The 22,184-nt window shown below is 41.4% G+C and overlaps 2 protein-coding genes across 2 annotated transcripts in view; both read left to right on the top strand.

Moving 5' to 3' along the window:
- Positions 1 to 1,212: 1,212 nt before the first annotated feature.
- lig4 (ligase IV, DNA, ATP-dependent) lies at positions 1,213 to 7,036 on the top strand. Its single transcript, XM_020650735.3, has 3 exons — positions 1,213 to 1,337; positions 2,710 to 4,781; positions 5,655 to 7,036. The coding sequence occupies exons 2-3, from the start codon at positions 2,719 to 2,721 to the stop codon at positions 6,325 to 6,327; spliced, it is 2,736 nt and encodes a 911-aa protein (XP_020506391.1). The 5' UTR covers positions 1,213 to 1,337; positions 2,710 to 2,718; the 3' UTR covers positions 6,328 to 7,036.
- Positions 7,037 to 9,454: 2,418 nt separating this feature from the next.
- LOC109996582 (NALCN channel auxiliary factor 1) overlaps positions 9,455 to 22,184 on the top strand; it is a 32,580-nt gene continuing 19,850 nt past the window's right edge. The window contains exon 1 of the mRNA XM_020650779.3: positions 9,455 to 11,391. Coding sequence (XP_020506435.1) covers positions 10,720 to 11,391 — 672 coding nt within the window. The 5' untranslated portion in view covers positions 9,455 to 10,719. The remainder of the gene's footprint in view (positions 11,392 to 22,184) is intronic.

The following is a 22,184-nucleotide window of genomic DNA, read 5'->3' as shown; positions in this document are numbered from 1 at the left end:
CCCCATGATTTTGTTCTTGCAAAGCATCAGAAAAAAATCTAGGTTAAGAATAGAATATAAATGGTCCATATTTGTTTTAAATCTAGATCAAGAAATAGGTTTTTGAGGATGTAAGGGGTTAGGGGTTAGGGGGTAAGGGATATATAGGATATGTTAGGATTCATACACATGATACATAAATGCTTCCTGAGTCCTGATTGAATACAATAAAAGATGATTCTTCATGTACTCTTTTGAGATTATTTTATTTTTTATCTCGTATATGTGCCCTGTCCTGTTTTTGTAACCAAATAAATACTCAAAATGTTGAATTGATCGCTGCAGGTTCATCTCTCCCACTAAGGACATTGAATGTTTTTCTATAAAGACACACACACACACACACACACTACTTCACAAATGTATTAATGAATTAATGTAACTGAGTTAATACCAAAAATCTATTCACAACAATGGGGACTTGGAGGAACACCAGCTCATTAACGGTGCTATAGTGTCAAAACAAGTTTGTAATGGAAACAAAGTACAAGGTTAAAAGATTGATTGACGCTCTTACACAAACATGAGGAGGCAATAAAGTCATGTTTTTGTGACCTTTAAAAGACTGATTACATGTCAGCGTGAAGACTGGAATAGTGGTTTCAAATCAGTCAGTATTTCTAAATCAGGCTGATTTTATTAACTGCTTCTCTGTTTTCCTGGAGTTTGTAAAGTCTCAAAAATGGTGGAATATGTTTTATATAATCATGTGATATACTACCTTCATCCCTATCTATTGTCTGACTACGTGTTTATCACTGACTCAATGGCTTCAGGCCCAGTGAAGGTAAACACACTGACTCTGTCTCTTCACGTTTGGAGATAATGTCGCCCTCTGCTGGTGAGTAAAGGGACAACTATATTATATCCACGGGGAATTAAATCCTTTTTTTAAAAAATACGAACTACATTACCAACATCACGTTAAATCTGAAACTAAAAATAAATATTATGGAGTATTTTTATTGCATCAATAAATAAACAGCGCAAGGAAAAATGAAACCACACGAACTGACTACAAGAAGAATGTTCAATTAATTTTAATTTATAAAGCAAAGTTCATAACAAACAAACATTTATTTCTGAAACTTGAACTTCTCAAGATTACCATAAAAAAAAATGAAATACTAAATAACTCAAATCATCATCAAATAGGAACCAAAGGGTTCACGCTCTTGTTTCCGGGGGGACTTTTTACTCTGCGCTCCACATTCTGAGTTCGAGGAAGTGTTTAACATGTAGCTCGCTGAGAAGTCTCCTACTGAAAGGTCTTTGATTTTGAGGAGTAAAGCAGCGAGGTAAACTTTAATATCATATATTTAATGGAGTTGTTGATGTTTTGTTGTTGATCCGGAACTTGAAAAGTAGGCGCAACTAGCATTAAATGATTAACTTGTTGAATTATTTCGTGTTACGATTGAGTTGTTTGTAAATCGGATGATACATATTCAAATGATCTCTCTTTTTCGACTGATGAAAATGAGTCCAAACATGTCTGGGCGAAACACAGTCTCTACGTCACATGACAACAGAGAGGCCGACTTTTATTTTGAAATTGAAAACTCGAGCGATGACAAGGTTCCTGTTAAAATGAGTTGTTAATGTCAGAAGAATATTTAGCAGGTACAAGTCATTACAACACGCTTTATGTTATACAGATGTTTAACATAGTGATCAAATATTAGACATAGCAACATGTTTTAATCTTACAGGTTTACAAAACAATGTTTTTGTTGTCTACACACAAATAATCACTGAAGTAAAAGCAATTTTTATTTATTTATTTAACTTAATTTTTGTTATATTTAAGTTATTTTAGGTGATTTTTATTGGCTAGGACAGTTGAAGAGAAACAGGAAATGTTGGGAGCTGTGATCATAGGATTGGGCTGAGGTCGGATTCAAACCCACGGCCGCTACTATGAGGACTACATCCTCTGTACATGAGGCGCACAACATAACTGCTCGGCTATTGCATAATTTTTAAGCTTATTGCTAGTTTAACAATACATTAACATTCAAAAGTAAAAAGTTTCATTCTGAAATAGTTTGAGAGGGCATTAGTTTTATAATAACAATGACATTTTTGTACCAATGTTGTTGATCACTACACTAGTATTTAAACCTAGACATTTGATCTCCTAAATACACAAATGATCTCTGTTTGAATATATTAGGCCATGCTAGGTCTCGGAGATGGCCTTGATGATTAGAACTTATAATATAAGAGAAAAAATGACAAGGGGAGCAACTAATGATTATTAACTCAAAACCCAAGAAGAATGTTTTCTTTTCCATTAATCAAGTCCTTAATTAAGAGAAACATTCAACTGTAAAATATGATGACATGTAAAACAGTAAAATGTTTGGCAAATTTGTAAAAAAAAAAAAAAAAAAAAAAAATCACTAGATGCATTCAGGTGCGCTCGGAAACGGGAGTTGTAGGAACAAGAACTAAGCTGGACAGACGGCTACAAGTTGAAATAATTGTTCAGTTGTTATATTGACTGCTGTCATTAAAAGAAACACATGAACACCATTATTCCTTCAAGTATCTGTGGCGCTGTCCGACCTAGGGGAAACACTCCAATATAATTCCTATATTGATGAAAAACTTGCGTTATTGAATACTGCATGACTTGGCTGATTTACATCGACATATTTGTTCTAGGTCTTAACAATGGAAGGACCTTCAACAAGCGATACAGGGAACCAGCCCTCAGTCGCGGCTCAGGTTCCCTTTATCCACCTCTGCAGCACTTTAGAGAAAATCCAGAAGTCTAAAACTCGTCCGGAGAAATCCAAAATCCTTGGGGATTTCATTGAGTCATGGAGGAAGTTTCACGCCGCTCTCAACAAGGAAAAGCCCCGAACCACAGACTCTTTCTACCCAGCCATGCGCCTCATAGTCCCCCCCTTTGAAAGAGAGCGCATGGCATATGGCATCAAAGAGAGCATGCTAGCTAAACTCTACATCGATGTGTTAGGCCTCCCAAAGAATGGACCAGAAGCCAATAAACTTTTGAACTACCGTGCTCCCACTACCTCCCAGGGAGAAGCGGGAGACTTTGCCGGCATGGCGTACTTTGTGCTGAAGAAACGCTGCACCAGCCAAGGGAACCTCAGTGTCAAAGAAGTCAACGACTTTTTAGACTCGGTGGCCGTCAACAACGCTAGCAAGAAGAAGGATCTTGTAAAAAAGAGTCTGCTGCACCTTATCACCCAGAGTTCGGCTCTTGAACAAAAGTGGCTCATCCGGATGATCCTGAAGGACATGAAGCTCGGAATCAGCAAAGAGACCGTCCTCCAAGTCTTCCATCCAGACGCCAATGACCTCTACAATGTCAACACAGACTTGAACAAGGTTTGCCAACAGCTCCGCAACCCCTCTGTGTCTTTAAGCGACGTCTCCATCGGACTCTTCTCCGCTTTCAAGCCCATGTTGGCGGCCGTTGCCAACATCCGCAATGTCGAGAAACAGATGGGAAACAGTCCCTTTTTCATCCAAACCAAGCTGGACGGCGAGCGCATACAGCTGCACAAAGACGGGGATGTGTACAAGTACTTCAGTCGGAACGCCTTCGAGTACACGCAGCAGTTTGGGGGGTCCCCCTTGCAGGGCTCTTTGACGCCTTACATCCACAACAACTTCAAAAGCAACGTCGTAAACTGCATCCTGGATGGAGAGATGATGGCGTACAACCCGACGACTGAGACCTTCATGCAGAAAGGGAGCAAATTCGACATCAAGAGGCTCATGGAGGACTCCGAGTTACAGACGTGCTTCTGCGTTTTCGATGTGTTGTTGGTGAACGACCAAAAGCTCGGCAAAGAGACGCTGAAGAAACGCCTGGAGACCCTGCAGACGGTCTTCACCCCGGTCAAGGGGAGGATACACCTCGTCCCAAAGACGGATGCCAGAACCATGCAGGAAGTGGTGAACACGCTCAATGACGCGATTGACGCCAGGGAAGAAGGCATCATGGTGAAGGATCCTTTGTCCATCTATAAACCGGACAAGCGAGGGGAGGGATGGCTGAAGATAAAGCCGGAATACGTGGACGGCTTGATGGACGAGCTGGACCTGCTGATCGTCGGCGGCTACTGGGGGAAAGGAAGGCGAGGCGGCATGATGTCTCATTTCTTATGCGCCGTCGCGGAAGCTCCAAAGCCCGGTGAGAAACCTGAAGTTTTCCACACCCTCTGCCGAATTGGTTCCGGCTACACCATGAAAGAGCTGTACAACCTCGGGTTGAAGCTCGCCAAAAACTGGAAAGTCTACCGCAAGAACGACCCGCCGGCCTCCATCTTGTGCGGAACCGAGAAACCGGAGGTCTACATCGAGCCCTGCAACTCGGTCATCGTCCAGGTCAAGGCCGCGGAGATAGTGGGGAGCGACATGTACAAAACCAACTGCACCTTGCGTTTCCCGAGGATCGAGAAGATCCGGGACGACAAGGAGTGGCACCAGTGCATGACTCTCGCCGAGCTGGATCAGTTCCGTGGTAAGGCGTCTGGGAAACTTGCCTCGAGGCACCTTCGCATCGACGACGACGAACCGCAGAAGAAGAAGCGCAAGATGCCTGCCAAACCCAAGAAAGTGGTCGGGATCGTTGACCACTTTAAGCCCCAGGATCTCTCCGGGGTAACCAAGGAGACCGATATGTTTGAGGATGTTGAGTTCTGTATTCTGAATGGGACTGAAGATCACCCCAAGGCTGAGCTGGAAAAGGGGATAGCCAGGTAACATGACACCTTGTTGTTGGAGGTTTAATGTTTAACTGTTGGACTAGAAAATCACCTGTTGCTAACATCCAGAAAAACATGGAGCAACATAGCAAAGCTTTGATTTGGAGGCTTGTTTGTGTCCTCTGATGAATAGTCGCTCACTTTTACAATTGGTCTCCAGCAACTCCTCAGGTTCCTTTGTCTTTAACCCCTAACCCTTTATGTGCTGGTGACCCAAACGCACAAACACATACCTGTGGCATCTGAATATGGCATTGATATATATATATATATATATATATATATTATTTTTTTTACAAATATTTAGTTTGGAAATAAATATGAAAGAGACTCAGGCAATCTTTGTAATAAAACAATTAGTAAGGTCTTTTACCTGCTTTTTGTAACATAACAATGAGTAAGGTCTTTTACCTGCTTTTTGTAAAGTGTCTCGAGATAACACTTGTTGAGTTGACGCTATACAAATAAAAATTGATTGATTGAATTGAATTGGAGTTCCTTTTTTTTATGTCTCTTTCATGAGCCAAGGGCTTCGTCTCCTTTTCTAAAGTTATAGATCGTAGTGGAAGATTTACATTGCTGGTATCAGTCAATATGACTTTCTAAATTTCCTTTTCAATGCAATGATGTCACTTTTCACTTTTTAAAAGCAACCTTTAAAATAGTCTTCGGCTTCGTTCTTTATATGAAAATATTGATTACATAACAAAAAAGAGATAATACAAGTCATAGTAGTTTTAGCATTAGCCACCTTAAACTAGTAATGCTAAAGCAGCAAAAACCAGGTGTGGTCAATAAACTAAGAGTGCGATAATGCTCCAAGTTAAACCCAAGAATAAGACTTTGATTGTGTCGTTTTCTCATTAGGTGTGGAGGTATTGTGGTTCAAAACCCGGGACGGGACACCTACTGCGTGATTGCCGGGGTGGAGAACATGCGTGTGAAGAACCTGATTTCCTCCGACCAGCACGACTTGGTGCGGGCCGCCTGGCTGCTGGAGTGCCTCCACCACAAAGAGGTCGTCCCGTGGCAGCCTGGTCACATGATCCACATGTCACCCTCCACCAGGGAGCACTTTGCCAAAGAGTACGATTGCTACGGAGACAGCTACTTTGTGGCGGCGGACGAGCGGCAGCTGCGGGAGGTGTTCGGGCGAATGAGTGGCCCCGAATCATCACCGGCGGGAGTGAACGTGGGCCAGGTTGAGCAGCGGTACGGTTGGGAGGACCTTCCAACCAGCTTGTTCAGACCCTTTGAGGTTTACATGGACCGCTACGCCAACATAGGAGACCCCAAAACCGCCTTATCCGCTTCATGTTTGGACATCAGGGCGCTGGAGTTCCGTTACCACGGGGGGAAGGTGTTGCACAAGCTTGAGGAAGGAGTCTCTCACGTTATCATCGCAGAGGAAACCAGACTTCTGGATTTGAGAACTCTGAGACGCTGCTTCAGGAAGAAGTTTAAGATAGTGCGAGACTCATGGGTGACGGATTCAATCACAGCGGGGTATCTGATGAACGACTCCGACTACTCAGTTTGAAGACTTCCTGTTGGCCTGAACAGCTGACACCAGGGATAAATCCTCTTTTATTAGTAATATTTTATAAAGATACCAGTCATAAAATGTTTTTAAAAAGCTGAAAAATACAAATTTCAAACACTCGATAAGCAATGCGATGCAACACTACACTTTCATGCAAACAATCCATGTTTTTGTTCCTGTTTTTAATGAGATATTTAGTCCGCTTGATAGTTTTAAATGATTGGATAATGTGAAAAGTATGGAAGGCGAAGATTTTTAATTTAATTTTAAGAGTTAAAGGCTTTATATGCGATTTATCACACTTAAATGTAGCAGAAATCAAATATATCCTTTGAAAATAACTCTGTGAGTCGGGTAAATTTACATGCAGTGTGACGCTATGAACTAGCTAAAGATCGCTAGCATTAGCATGCTAACACAAACAATGCAGCGCTAGTTGTTTTGGTTTCCCGCTGTTGCTCAAGGGCGACACCTGCTGGATGAAAAACATATAAAGCCTTTAAATTATATTAAAAAACATTTTCATTCACCATGTTTCTCCTTTAAACACTCAAACTGGTATTAATGTTTTATTTGGAAGAGAAAAACTATGCTTTTTTTTAAGGCTCTGCTGTAGTTCTTTCTCAAAGCTTTTTAAAACTGTTGGAGTCGTGAAAATAAAAAGATTATTGGTGTTAATAATAAATATCTTGTGATAAAAAAACTACTGTTGTGCCTGCTGTGTTTTTTTTTCTCTCTGAGAGAGAGACAGGTGAACACCACAGGGGTGGCGTTAAAACTGGTTCAGCTCAAGGCCCTCCAACAAAGATGTCTCCATGTTTCCACTGTCTTCAAGAATGTCACCTGTGCGCCTTGGGACTCGTTGATATGTTATAACCTTCATCAGCGTCGCCTCCAGGGTGCCTGTGGCGTCCTGGGCATTGTTGGGCCTTAAATGCCGTGTGAATACATTTGACAGTAAAAGTGATGAGGTACCTGTTCCTAATTATTTACTGTGAATACCTGATCTCTTTAACATCTTGCGTTGCGCTCCCTGTAGGATTTGAGGGTTGGATTTTTTAAACCATACCTTTAAAATGTAGTATTTTTATTTTGAAAAACGCTTCATCTAAAAAAAAAACACAACAACACAAAAAGCTCAAGATACCTAAGATGAAAATGATCTCCTTTACTAGTAAGAATAAAAACATTGTGCGCCAATAAGCATTTAGTAAGTCGCTGCCCACTCTACTCTATTTCCAGGTGTTGTGGGGGGGAACGTTTGACTGACAGGCTTTCATTAGAGGACCTCAACATGGTGCTTACACCCGCGTGGTGGCTTTTGTTGTGATGTGTTGCAGAAGAGCTGGGATGTTTGAAAAGACTGTCAGAGATGGAAACAGTAAGCCTTTGCAAATAGCCACAGAAAAGCTAGCATTGCAGAAATGCCATCTGCTAATGGGATGAATGCTCTAATTAGCTCTGCCGTAGAGCTACATGGACAAGAGCGTAAACAAATGGGTTGGACGCATTGGCTGGACAACCAGCGTCCGCGTGCAGGCGGAAGTAAATGAGCTCCTGTGGAGACCAAAGAGAGGCTTAGGGCTGCAGAGAAGGTTTGTTAGCAGCAATTAGCACAGCCCACCCTTAATGAAGTAATTCAATGGGGGAAAAAAGAATTAAGCTCCATTTTGAGCTATATAAATGATCAAGCCGATTGATCTGAAACATCTTAAGATGTTCAAATCACTGTGGCTGCTAAAAGTGCTGAATAAGTATTATATCTGTATTGTAAATAATACATATACCTGCACACAGCTCCACATGTTAACATGTTTGTGTTATCATATAATAATAATAATAATACATTTAATTTGTAATGCACTTCACATTCTTGCAAAAAAATCTCAAAGTGCTACAGGAAAAAAAAAAAATAGAAATAAAAAAGAAATTTCATCAATATGTTTATATTCTAGTATGTATATTTTTAAATGTCTTCTTATATGTTTTATCTTATTATTTATAAGTTGTCAGGTACGGAAGAGGATTAGGGCCATTTTTTAAAATATTCTTTAATATATTCTTTTTAATTTTCCCCCCAAATTTTTTTTTTTTTTTTCAGTGGCCCCAATCCTCTTCCATAGTCAGGAGCACTGCTGCTTTTATAGCTGCTTACTATCTTTGCTCCTTTGCAACAAAACACCAAGTCAAATTTCCTCGATTGTTTTTTTAAACACACATTTTAAGGGTAAATTTGTGCTCTCTAACATTCTGCAACAGAGATGACATTACACAGCATGCGGCTGATCTTGACAGACTGCTTTGCTTTTGACTCACTTGATAAGAAAATCCATCAAAACAAACTTCACTTCTGTTGTTTACAGGGGTTTCTCTTGGTTGTAATGCAGCTGCAAACATCTGGATTGCATTACTGTGTCACCTTTGATCTCAGATGAAGTCTTTTAATGGGATTATTTTCCAAAGAGTTGTCAGGTGTGCCACATTCTGAGGCTATACCACAAGACACGCTTTTTGAAAGTGTCTGTTTTAGTGAGACATGGGCTCAAGAAAATGCAAAAACATTGACTTTGACCTCTCCAGAGGAAACAGTCTGGTTTTTGTTAGTGGAGCATCTTGTGTGAAACCAGGTGAGTACCAACCTGGCTGCATGGACGAGTGTCAAGTCAACCATAAAATAAGCTAGCACGAGCGTTCTAGGGGAAGTTTAAAAAATAAAATAGCAATTTTAATTTCATTATCCTGTTAGTACATTTTATTGAGTAGTATCTCGGCTACAGCTGATGTTCTTATTCTAGTTGTTTTTCTTTATTATTGTACTATGCAGCTTCATAACTGAGAAAGTATTTCATTTCCAGACTGAACTCATAAGCTTTCATTTTGAAGTCAAATTCAAAATGATTGCTGGTGACATTTTTTTGCGCACCATATCCGACTTGACGCACCTCAGCACTGAGGGATGCGGTAACTGCGGTGCGCGCGCATAACGTCAGAGCTGGAGATGTGTTGTGAAGCCGTCGATATTAAGAGCGCGATTTGTAATGTTTGTCAATTAGGCCTTCAAAATAAAATGAAATAAATATGCCATGGCGAGCTTTTCCTTTAACATCTATTTTTATTTAAAACAAAATCTTAAGATATCTAAATTGTAATTGCGTCATTCACAACACAGAAACAATTATTTTCATTCTGCTATATTTTGCCAGCAAGGTTATTTTTTTCTTTTTTTTCTTTATTAAGATAAGATAATCCTGTATTTATCCCACAACGGGGAATTTTACATTGTTACAGCAGCAAGAGCAAAGATTGCAAAAAAGTGAACACTTTTGTACACACAGTACAATTTAAATAAAAAAAGAAAAATTAAGAATATACAAAAAAATAGATAGATACTAAAACATAGATTTAGAATAAAATAATAAAATAAAAAACATAATAATAAAAAAATAAAAAAATAAAATAAATTAAAATAAATGAATAAAATAAATAAAATTACATTGTCCTGTTTTAAAAGCTGTGCTCCTTTTTTTCCTTTTAGAATATTTAAAACAGCTATAAAACACACATTTGCTATGAACCAATGAAAAGCCTTGGTATTGGTAGATCAGGGATTCCTAAAATGTATTGAGCTATTAAACCTTCAACAAAGTATTATATGGTATGTTGATTGTTGTACAGTGTCCTTGTGTGTCTTGAAAGGCGCTTATAAATACAATTTATTATTATTATTATTATTAGTAGTAGTAGTATTATGTGGTTAATGTGCTGATAAACTGTGATTTGGGTAAAAAGTAACTAACTTTATTCTGAATTAAAATTCCGGAAATGCTGCTGTTCATTGCCGCCACCTTGACGCAGCTTCCTGCAAACACACACCGTCTCTTGGCGAACATGGCGGCAACTTGACAACGGCAGCGAAGATGAAGACGGCGAGGGCTTGAAAAAGGGAAAAGAGGTTTGTCACAGGCTGCAGGGCCCATCCGGCCAACACGAACACAGACAGCTTCGCCATGTTGGAAGAGGATAGCGCCCTTGTCCCTGCACGACCGAGGCCGGGGAAAACGTAAAAACGCGTCGGTGAGTGTTTCGAAAAACGGGGAGTCGAGGCTACGCAGAGGAGCGGAGCGGCAGCGGCGGCGGAGAGCTCAGGGCGGACGGGGAGGACACAGGCTTCACCGGTCAGCCATGGAGGATGCGGCCCGTGGTCGCCAGCGTCTGATTTGCCACCCGGCCCACGCGCATTTTGATGGGAATTACCGCTGAACGCAAAAGGCAAGCCGGGACAACCCACCCGCCTGACAACTGAGGGGAGGAAAACGCGAAGCGGACCCCCACGTCAATGACTGTTGCGGCAGAGGAGCCCCCACGGTGGAGTCGGCCGGTTCCCAAAATATGACCAGGGGTGCTGGGACGTGTTGGCAGCAAGAAGATGACGACGGCTTCCAAATCTGGCTAGAGCCCCCCCGCGACAACCAAAAGCCATTCACCGACTCCGAGAGGGCGCAGAGATGGCGACTGTCCTTGGCATCCCTCTTGTTCTTAACCATCCTCCTCTCTGATCACCTGTGGTTCTGCGCCGAGGCCCGGACCCGGGTCAAGTTCGCACCCTCCCACCTCCTGTCACCCCAGACCCACTCAGCACACAGCAGCCTCAGAGGAAACCCAGCTATTTTTATAGGAAACTCCACAAGACATCTGTGGCGGCTCGAAACTTGCCACCAGGATAGTTTATCTAAAGACTGCTTCACCCTCGCGAACGCCGACGATTTGTGCGAGGGCCTCTCCGACAAAGAGGGCACCCGGGCTGTAAATATGAGCGATTTGTACCTCTCCTTTTGTAACTCCTACTCTCTGCTGGATTTGTTCTACGGGTCGACGAGTCCGGACAATTTGAACTGCAGCCTCGAGTTGCTCACCGATGACACCAACAGATGCAGCGAGTGCGTGCAGGCGTACCAGCGCTACGACCAGCACGCCCAGGAGAAATACGAGGACTTTGAGCTGCTCACTCAGAAATACGAGCCGGGGGCTTATTCGGTGAGGACGTGCATGGAGCAGTGCAAGGTAGGATGCAGGGAAAAAAAAAAAAAGGGGGGGAAGGGGGTGGTGGTGTTTGGAGGTGGGGGGGTGATGTGGTGGCCATCTGTTGATTTGGGGCCCGGATAGATGCCAGTTTTTTTGGTCCTCCTCCTCCTCCTCCTCCTGTCGCCATGGAGACGGATGACAGATTCAAGGAGACTCCCGGCTCCAGGCCTCATGTTCATTCATCTCCCTCATTGTGTTTAAGGCCCCCCCATGCTAATGTTGCCCCTGCTAGTATCTTTTCTCCCTTTGGCCAACAGATAGGGGCTTTTTACAACCTGGCGTCTTAATGAGCCAGGAAGGAGGCTGCTGCTGCTGCCCTATGCAAACAACTCCTGGGAGCCTGTGTGTGTGCTGTCGCAGTCCGCCAGGTGTTCATCATGGCCGCCCACTTAATATCGAGAGCATTTCATTAAAGTCAAGAGGTGGTTTCCCTGCCTAATGTGGCGGAAGGCTCTTGTGTTTGCTCACTGGCAGGCCCTCACGTATAGGCCTCGTTTTCAGCTGTAGGCCCCGTGTCACTGTTTACCCGCTTTTCAACTGAAGAAGGTGGGCTGTTATGTGTGAAAAATAAACCACCAGCAGCGTTCAGCACCGCGGACAGCTCCACATTCAGCACCGCGGACAGCTCCGCGGTGCTGAATGGCGCTCCGCCGGCTCATTCACAGAAGCCCTGGCCAATCCCAGATGGCCCCTCCATTCACTCAACCCCAGTGGCTGAAACACAAGCAACAAGGCGTCAGGAAGGCGAATCTAACAAGGCCATCTGCCTGATTATAAAAATTCATTTAGATATATTTACATTCAGTTACACAGAGCCTATTGCAAAGCAAGCTTACATTTTTACCTGGTTTAAAATGGGCAGTGAATCTCTCTTCTTCTGTGTTTCTGTGATTCACTCTCATCTTTCATTTTCTCCTATCTTAAGCTTAGCAAAGATGGCTCTTTACTCTTCTTACTCAACACTCACACATGCTTTTTATGAAGTGCCTTTTGTTTCAGTCATCTCATGCAACCTGTGTTTTTAAAGGATTTTATGAAAGACATATGCAAAGTGATTGTAGCCATTCAGATGTTTTGAAACTTTCCTTCTTGATTGGATAATGCTCAAATGAGAATTTTATTGGATTGAATAATCATCAACATTTGGCTTTTTTTGTAACTTTTTGTAGTCTTTATATGTGATTTTTCACACTTAAATATAATAGAAATCAAGAATATACTCTGAAAATAACTCTGTGAGTCATGACTGTCTACAATGGGTGTAACACCTGAGTCCCACTGTCTGTGATGTTTTCAGAGTTTTCAGAGTCCTATCTTCAGTTTGTTTACATCGCCGGGACGGCCGACTGACTCCTCCCCTCATGTATAAAAGTTGTTTAATTGAGGGACTAGAGAAAAGAAGAATAACATACTGTACTCACTTCTTAACTGTGTTTCTAGATCACGCTCATTTCAGGTAAATTTACATGCAGTGTGAAGCTACGAGCTAACTAAAGATAACTAGCATTATCATGCTAACACAACAATGCAGTGCGAGTTGTTTTGGTTTCATGCTGGTGCTCAAGGGCGACATCTGCTGGATGAAAAAATTGCATATAAAACCTTTAAAGACAGAATATTTGCCTCTGGAAACTTGTCATCGACATTCTGTAGGAAATAAATCAACACTTGTTCATCTTAATGTGATAACCAATCGATACATCAATCAGTCAACTAGGCTCTATATTCAGCGCCAAATCACAACAAAATTGATGTCATGACACTTTCCATCCAGACCATACTGTTTGCGGTGTTATTTACAGAGCAGACTCATAGGTAGACAGCCATCTGTTGTGAACCTGATGGGCTGACAGGTAGATTTACACAACAGGAAGAAGAATGATCATAATGTGAAAAGATGTATTCTTTTTTGTTTTCATTGGTAAGCACTGGCAGCTTCACATCCAGTCTCTCTTTCTCGGCACACTTACTACAACTCATGTGTGGGTAAAGCTTTACCTGAGCAACCTGCAGGACTTTCTTCCAGGTTTGTCGGTGTAAATACAAGCATTCACACAGGGAATGAAAGGTGGTGGCAACAGCCAACATTGAACATCGCATCAACATGCCAGAATCCAGCCGAGCCTTCCAGTTTCAGAAAGAAGAAAGATTGCATTCATATAGACTGAAGAACCCTTGGCGCTGCTCTTTACATTCCTCTTAAAGGCTTCACAGGTAATTTTTTTGATCCAGCAGATGTCGCCCCTTGAGCACCAGCATGAAACCAAAACACCTTGCGCTGCATTGTTGTGTTAGCATGCTAATGCTAGTGATCTTTATTATGCTGGTATCTTCACACTGCATGTAAATTTACCTGAAATGAACGTGATCTAGAAACACAGTTAAGCAGTGAGTACAGTATGTTATTCTTCTTTTCTCTAGTCCCTCAATTAAACAACTTTTATACATGAGGGGAGGAGTCAGCCGGCTGTCCTGGCGATGTAAACAAACTGAAGATAGGACTCTGAAAACTCTGAAAACATCACAGACAGTGGGACTCAGGTGTTACACCCATTGTAAACAGTCATGACTCACAGAGTTATTTTCAGAGGATATACTTGATTTCTATTACATTTAAGTGTGAAAAATCACATAGAAAGACTTTAACAGAAGCACATTCATGTTTTGCCCGCTGCCAGTCTCAGGCTGACATTTCCCCCGCTCCCAGTGCTAACCTCTCTGCACTTCCAGAGAAAACAGTAATTTAGTCAAGCTGCTAATTCCTTTAACAATGACCCTTCTCTATCACTTTCTTGATTATAGGTTTGCTGCAGTCTTGTATATGGTGGCTGGCAGGGGCACAGAGAGAGCGGTGACTCAAGCGATAATGTCACACTCTCGTTGAGTTAATGGCTACCTGCCTCCGAGACGCTTGGCAGTGCCCCGCTTTAAGCCCAGCTGAGATGGATGTGTGTGTGTAAATATGGCGCGTTTTTCTATTTTTCAGTGTGGAAGCAAGAGTGAAAACATTAACTAAAAAGATTGTTTCAGGTTGTTTCAGGTTTTAGTGAGTTTTGTTTTCTTTCTACAGCTAAAAGGATGATATGTGAAATTTGAAGTGGAGCTATTCGACATGGAGAGTAGTGTTTGTGTCGCTGTCCGCAGGTGGTGCTTTGATTCTTGCAGCCTGAGGTGAAGTATCACACAGTGGACATGGCCGCTGTGCTGTTACCTCACGATGGGATTCTCCATCACCTGACGCGACCAAAAAACCTCTCCATTCATGTCGACAGTGGGGAAACATTTCAACCTCGGTCGAGGCGCTTAGGCGGACTTGAAAGCAGTTTAGTCAGTGTGAACCCAAAATGTCAAACTCACCAGTAGTTTCACAACAAAGAAACAATAACCAAAGATGAGCCGGGGCAAAGACTCACAGAAACAAAAGACTGTGCTGTCTGAACTCTTATCACTTCCTGTCTGTTGTTGTCACAGTTTAAAAACAGAAAAAGGATTTTTTCACATGTAGCACAATTTTAATAAATCCTAAAGCATCTGCACCATTTAGATTTAGATTTTATGTTTCTATAACATTCACAATTTTGTCTTTGTCCCACTTCAGCTACAAAAGCTGAGTCAGATTTTAACTTTTTTATTGATCCCCGCAAGGTGAAATTTCAGTTTTTACACTCTGTAAGTCATGCAACACACACATAGGCTGAAATATACACATGCACCAACATCTTTTTAAAGATGTATTTGTTGGCTTCTGCCTTTAATTTAATAACACAGTGGATACAGTAGTGAGTCACAGCTCAGACTCGAACCAGAGCCGCCCGCTTTGAAGATTACAGCCTCTGTACATGGGGCAGCCACCTAAACGCTAGGCCATCAGTTCCCCCGCATGAGCAGTGCAATATATTAGAACATGAACTGTCATCAAAGGTGAAAAAAGCAGTCGAGGTTACATTTGGAAGTTTGTCTTAAGACAACTGAAAACAATAAAGGTTGTAAAATAATGTTGGGTTTTTTTTGTCTTCAAAGCTGTTGAATATTTCCCATGTTTACGACAATGAAGGAAAATAGTATAAACCCCGAAGTGATGTTTTCACTTGCTCCTCCCACTGGGTTGAAGGGGGCATGGCTTAACTGGTCAGTTTGATCACATATACTCCCCATGCACCATGCCATTTTTTTGTGTTTGTTGGTCCCTGTCAATCATTTCTCATAAATGAAACCCACACAATGTAGAATAGAATAGAATAGATGTTTATTGCCATTTGCGTAGGTACAGGACAGTACAGGTACATTGGAATTTTTGTGTGTTTCTCCCTGAGTCAGCTTCTACAAAAAAGTTAAAATGATATTATGATATAATGATATGATGATAAAGATTTCTAATGAAGACAAGATGGTCACTCGACTGGAAAGTAACTAAGCGTGTACGTGCATCATCGCTTGTCACTCTGCAGAGTGATGATGCTTTTTGCAATTCATACAGCGCCCTCTGCTGGTGACAGAGAACTGCTAGTGTAATACAATGAAATGCTGTTTGACTGCTGAATGAATCTGTAATATCGGCGCATATCTGCAATAAAATTATCAAATATCGATAGTCGCTGATATTATCGGCTGGTTGATAAATCGGTCGAGTTAATTTAAAGTAACAAAGGAAAACTTGTGAAAATGATTTTAACAATGAATAATCTGTTTTATTTATTGATGAGTTTTTTGCTAATCAATTAATTCATTTGATCAACTTCCAGAAAGCTGCCATGTTTCCTTTTAAAGCAACTGCTCAAATATTGAAATTGCCTCCATTAGAGCATTAATGTAACACAGAGCATGTCAACAAAACCAATAGTTTGAATGATGACTTGAAGGGCTCTTCACTTTTTTGATCTTTCACAGCAGAAAACAAACCGAGTTCCCAGCGGAACATTATCACAGCTTGAGACAAAAAAAACATGTACAACTTCTCAAAACAAAAACACTGAACCTCGACCGGAATAATAAATCAGAGAGCACAGGTGTCAACGACATCATTCCTCCTTAGTAATTTGTGAACTCTAAACCCTAAAACTGAAACTTTCTACACCTAAAAAACCCTCATCCTGAGCGACTCAATCTGCTTCTACTCAAACTATTCTTACTTCTACTGTCATGACCCTCTATGACCTCTACTGCAGGATTGACAACTGCCAATCCCAGCGTCTTCTTCACTGCCTTTTCCCACCAGCGCTGTGATGCAAAAATCATTTCAAAACACAATCACTGATAAGTCTGCGCACAAATCTGTCTCCTCCCTCCTCCCCCCCACCCCTCCAGGTCCAATTGAAAGTCTAATCTTAGCCGGGTGTTGTGTGCGAGTGGAAAAGAGGACAGCGTCCACAGTGTGCTCCCTCTTTAGATCCTTGTCAACCGCACACATCTGCATTGATCTCCGCCAGAGGGACGGGTGGCAGCAATACCAAGAGGTTGATCCCTATTGATTTTACGCCGAGCCCCTCCGCTGTTAAATCGTCCTTCATTTGATAGTGGGCAGCTCCTCTGAACCGAAATGGGGCAAGCGGCCGAGCTCAATGAAGATATCATGTTTCAATCGGGAACCTGTTTGATTTGTAGCATCAGAGCCAGGGGAATATGCATGTTTGTGTTTTCAGGAAGTGTTAAAGTTGCGTTCTCTTCATCTGTTATCTTCGTTTTCCTACAATAATGACGGTTATGCAATCCTGCAGTAAATGATGTGTAACCACGAGGATATCAGCTGTCAGACGGGGGGGGGTGGGGGGGGGCTGAAACAGAATTCTAACACAGATGGAGCCTTGTGAAGAAATGCATTTTAGGGGTTTTGGAAGAGGCAACAACAAATCTGTCTTTTAAACAAATCCCACCATAATGTGTAACCAGTCCATGCTCTCAAACCCAGTTTAGAGTCTGCTAACAGTATGGCACAACTGGAAATATCAAAACAACTATAAGGGCCGTTTCTACTTTCTACACCTAACCTGTTCTGGTTTGGTGAGAACAAACTCAAGTCTCTTTGCTAACCGTATCAAAGTAAAGTTTGAACTTTGTGCAGCTACTTTGCTAGCCGTAGCGTGTGGAAGCTTTCACACATGCTTAGTACTAATACTTTATGAACCACAAATATATATCGCTTAAAAAGCAAAACTGAACCTGAAAAAAAAATCAAGATGGTTGGTGGAGGAGTCAATCTTGTTGTCACGATTAGCACGTGTGCATGCTAACAACTGTTGGTGAATTAGCATTTAACTTAAAAGCAATCCAGAGATCACAGCATGGCGTTCCACATTCTAAAACGTTCCTGAACAGTCTCCCATTATTAAAAAAAAAATATTGACAAACAGACGAGTAGTCTCTCCTTCAGTCTGCTATTATTGAAAACAGTTATTCTTTCAACAGTTTGTTGTTGAAAGTTGCAGCAACCTTAATCCTTATATTGGGTGGGCTTCAAGTTTAATGGAATTCTCTTTTACATTTGAATTGCTAGTGGTAGATGTTCTAGGGTTGGGTCTTATGAAACTGAGATTCTACTGTTCTGCTAATTGAGTAGATATTTAATAAAGTGCTAACATTCATACGTTTCTGTTATGAATTAATTGGGTTCCTGGTATCATGAAACACAAAATAATAATCATCTGATTTTGGAGTTCACACGAGCTAAATTGAGAGTTTTAGCTTCTTTCAGCTAGTTGTTTTGGCGTTCAACTTTTCTGTTTTGCAGGGGTAAATGTATGGGAACATGGGATGTCACTCCCGTCAGTGTTTAAGTTATGAAGGGACTCATAAATGTCCTATTGAAGGTAATTTGAGACACTGTGGTACTAAAGTGAATGTAGGGTTTCCTACATGTTGCCTATCTCATTGACAAGCTTTAAACTACATTTGCATTCAATCATTCATATCTATTATGTCAGATGATTTTATCTGATATCCTGTCATGACATTAAGGGCTAATGATGACAAACAGATCCACACTGTGTGTATCAGTGTAGACTCTCTCATCCCCCAAATCCTTCAGTTTTCACCTCATCTGCATGAATATCCTGTGATCAAGCTTTTTCGATTGCTGCCTTTGTTAGCCTTTTATCCATTATTCATATTACCCGAAACACCTTGTGTGTGTGTGTGTGTGTGTGTGTGTGTGTGTGTGTGTGTGTGTGTGTGTGTGTGTGTGTGTGTGTGTGTGTGTGTGTGTGTGTGTGTGTGTGTGTGTGTGTGTGTGTGTGTGTGTGCGCTCTTGTGCATTGATGGACGACAGATTGTTGCAGTGCATTGCTTTGTTTACTCTTTGTTGCAAGAAAAGGCGCAAACTGGAGCGGGATTTCCGCCATTGTTTCTTTCCTGCGGCGGTTGTGAATGCTGACCTTGGAGAGGGTTTTGTCTCTTCAAGAAGCCTGGCCCACTCCACGGCAGCCCCTTTTATGAATGGGCAGATGCGTGAGCTGCATGCTAATGAGGCGGAAAGGGAAGATAGAGAGAAGGGGATAGCTACTGCAGTGCACATGCAGCACTAAACAGTGAACATGCAGCACTTCCATATTGTTTCTAACAGTGAGCATGCAGCACACCAGATCTGAGATAACACACAGCTCGAGGAGGAAGGGAGTAGCTGCAGGGAACGGGGGGGTTAAAGTGGGTTACCCTGGTAAAAGGCCTCATGCACCTCTGGTGCATTTACCTCCGCAGATGCCATGTGCAGAAATGACTCTAACATGCTGTAATGTTGTTTATAAAGGCAGGAGAGTCTCTTCAAAGTAACATTTTCATTCCATTTAGTAAACTAGGTATTCTGTTGCTTCATCTATACCATCCGGTCAAAATGGCTTTTTAGTTTTTATCATATTCTAATAAGCAACCACATAGCTAGTATGTTAAACTAAGATTGTGACCAAAGCCGAATATTAGCATAGCATTAGCTTAAAGAGGTTTTAGGCATAAGTACAGTCTAACCATATTGAGCATTGGGCTGTCATTTCTCAGTCTGATTCTAAATACAAATTTACTTTCAGTTTTTAGGTTCTCTCAAACAACAAGACTCCAGAACATTTCTACAACATGTTTTATGCAGACTGCCGCTGACAGTTGCTTGTTCAAATATGCACCTCACAGTGGGTGACTTTCCCTGCTGGACAGGAGGGCAGAGGTATAAGACATGACGTAAAAAAGGATGACGCAGAAGTGGCAGATGAGGGAACAGAGTCTGGTGTACGGAGCTAGAATAAGAATGTTAGCCTTGATGCTACATGTAGTTTGACACCTTTATAGATTTAACAAAAGAGCAGAGAGGAACATACTGTTCATACAGTCTATACACTGGTCGCAGGATATAAACCTCACCAGCCCCTTCTGCTCACTCAGGTAGATTTTCTTCATATTTCCAACTTCATGCAGAAAAATGTATCAGAGGGGTTGGCAGGAAAAACTTGTGCACATGCAGCTTATGCCGAAGACTTCAGGAAGTTTTCAGGAGTTTTGTTCATGTGTGAAAGCAACAAATGTGTAGATGTATTTATTTGACCAATATGTGAGAGGAAGGCCGAGTTGTGTGTCCTTTTTAGACAAAGATTATTATGAACTCACTCAAACATTAAATGTTGTCTAAACACAAACTGAATCTGAACAAACTGCTTCTATATCGTCTTTAAAGCAGCAGTATGTCAATTCCACCACCAGGTGGTCAATGAAAACCATAACGGAAAAATGACTTCAAGTCAGGCGGGGAATCATGGGAGTGATTCGCCCGCTGTAAACAAAGTCCAAGTTGACTGTAGTCAAGACGAACAGGTGAAAGCGATCAGAGGAAGAGAACATGTTTACAGATGATGTGTCCAAATTTAATCTACAATCTGCTTTCAGAAGAAGCTCTCACACTTCCTTATTTAGCTGTCTTTGACTTAACATCCAGTGTTTCCACGGCAACGATAAACATGTTGTGCCTGCCATGGTGGCTCTGTCCCATCCTGTGATTTCTCCGGCTGTCAGAAAATATTTAAGGTAATGTCAACTCAACAAAAACAAAAATATAACATAAGTTAAGTTCATTTTTAGATTTTTTTAAGGTAAAAATTTAAAATATTGTAAGTTTAAAGACAAAATAACTTCCACTGTGTCAAATTTAAAAACAATGTGTGTTTAAGTCATGCACATTTTAAAACAGATCTCCAGTGATTTAACGTTTCACACCATAAAAGTTGGGATAGTCTTTTGTCTCGAACCCTCCATGGGTTGTTTTAGATTTACTGTCAGGGGCTTACCCAGGCCATGCTCCCCTGAAATCAGATTGGACTTTCCAGATGCAAAACCAAACCAAGACTTGTTATTTGTCCAATCAACCTAACCCTAGCCACACACACATGTTTTTTTCAATTTGGACTGTTCCATTTTGCTGCCTCATATCTTTTTGAATTCTAAAATGACATTCTTGAAAATCTTCCTCCCTGGAGATAAACTGCACTTAGTTGCCAACCTGTTTTCATGTTTGCAATAATGGAACAATCAGAATGTAATTAGAATAAAAACATCCATTACTTTGCGTTGTAATTGTGAGAAAATGAAGTTGTTGCAGGCAGGATGTTTTTTGTTTTTTTTCCCTGTGAAACACCTAAGGGTCAGACTAATACCTTCATTCATTTATGGGCTTGACATCAATTAGTCTAACAGTCCCTTTGTCTGCATAGGTATTTGAATGGATTATCTTTACAGGGGCGGCCTGAATGCATACCCCAGCTGTTGTGTGCTTTATTGAGTTTAAGTATTTCACTAATGCAGAAAAAGCAGGAGCAGGGTGAAGGTTTTGTAGTCTTGTTCATGGGGGTACTAGTGGTTTTGTCCAAAGCTAAACTGATGACCTCAAATATCCTTTGTGCATCCTCCAGATGATCACATGTAAATTCCACCACAATTTGGCACAAATGGGATTATCTGACTCCCCCTTTAGCCGGCGGTAAGGTACCCCTCTCTCTCCAAGTGCCCTTTTTAGAGGCTTTTTTTTTTCAAACCAGGTCTGCATGTATACAGTGGACTAGGTAAAAGGTTATGTTTGAGTCCCTGTTAAGCTCTGTGCGGCCCATTAGGATGATTGAGGATGATTTTTGTCCTCCTAAATGAATTTCAGTCACTGGACATGAGTTTTGTTTATGAAAGCGCAGTATGAAGGTTTTCCTTACAGTACAGAATAAAGGTGCTCTACACTTTGAGTACCATCACATTTCTCACTGCTGATTGTACGCGAGTCTACCTTAACATGACATTTTTAAGATTGTTAAATGTTTTTAGCCTCCTTAAATTGGACCACCTCTGGATACCATAAAATTAAATTAACCTATTTCCTACCATAAGCAGCGTAACATTGTAAAATTGAAAGAAATGGGGCGCCAGCGGCCTAGCTGTTAGCTTGCGCCCGATGTACAGAGAGGCTACAGATCTCCAAGCAGGCGGCCTGGGTTCAGATCTGATCTGTTACCCCTTCCCTGCATGTAATTCCCCTCTCTCCTTCACAATTTCCTTATCTATCCACTATAAAGACTTGTTTTAAAGCAGTCAAGCAGAGGCAGAGGGCTTTCCCTTGCCCCTGATGCTAAGTGCTTGTAGCTCATGTTTAGCTTGTGTTGCTAATAGTAAACTGACTTGACCTTTCATATTTACATGCTGCTTCTCTTCTCTCACAAATATTCTTGATTGACAAGTGGTGGAGAAGGACAAAAAACGTGATAATATAAACAGAATAAAGAAAGACAACCAGCTATAGTTTCAGAGTTATGCTCAATAGA

Source organism: Labrus bergylta, chromosome 24, assembly GCF_963930695.1.
Source record: "Labrus bergylta chromosome 24, fLabBer1.1, whole genome shotgun sequence".
Lineage (NCBI taxonomy): Eukaryota > Metazoa > Chordata > Actinopteri > Labriformes > Labridae > Labrus > Labrus bergylta.
This window is presented reverse-complemented; position numbering and strand designations above follow the sequence as displayed.

What these genes read in the sequence shown, in the direction of transcription:
- lig4 (XM_020650735.3), top strand. Translation starts at nt 2,719, where the DNA reads ATGGAAGGACCTTCAACAAGCGATACAGGGAACCAGCCCTCAGTCGCG. An exon ending in CTGGAAAAGGGGATAGCCAG is followed by an intron (nt 4,782 to 5,654) that starts GTAACATGACAC and finishes TTTTCTCATTAG; the next exon opens with GTGTGGAGGTATTGTGGTTC.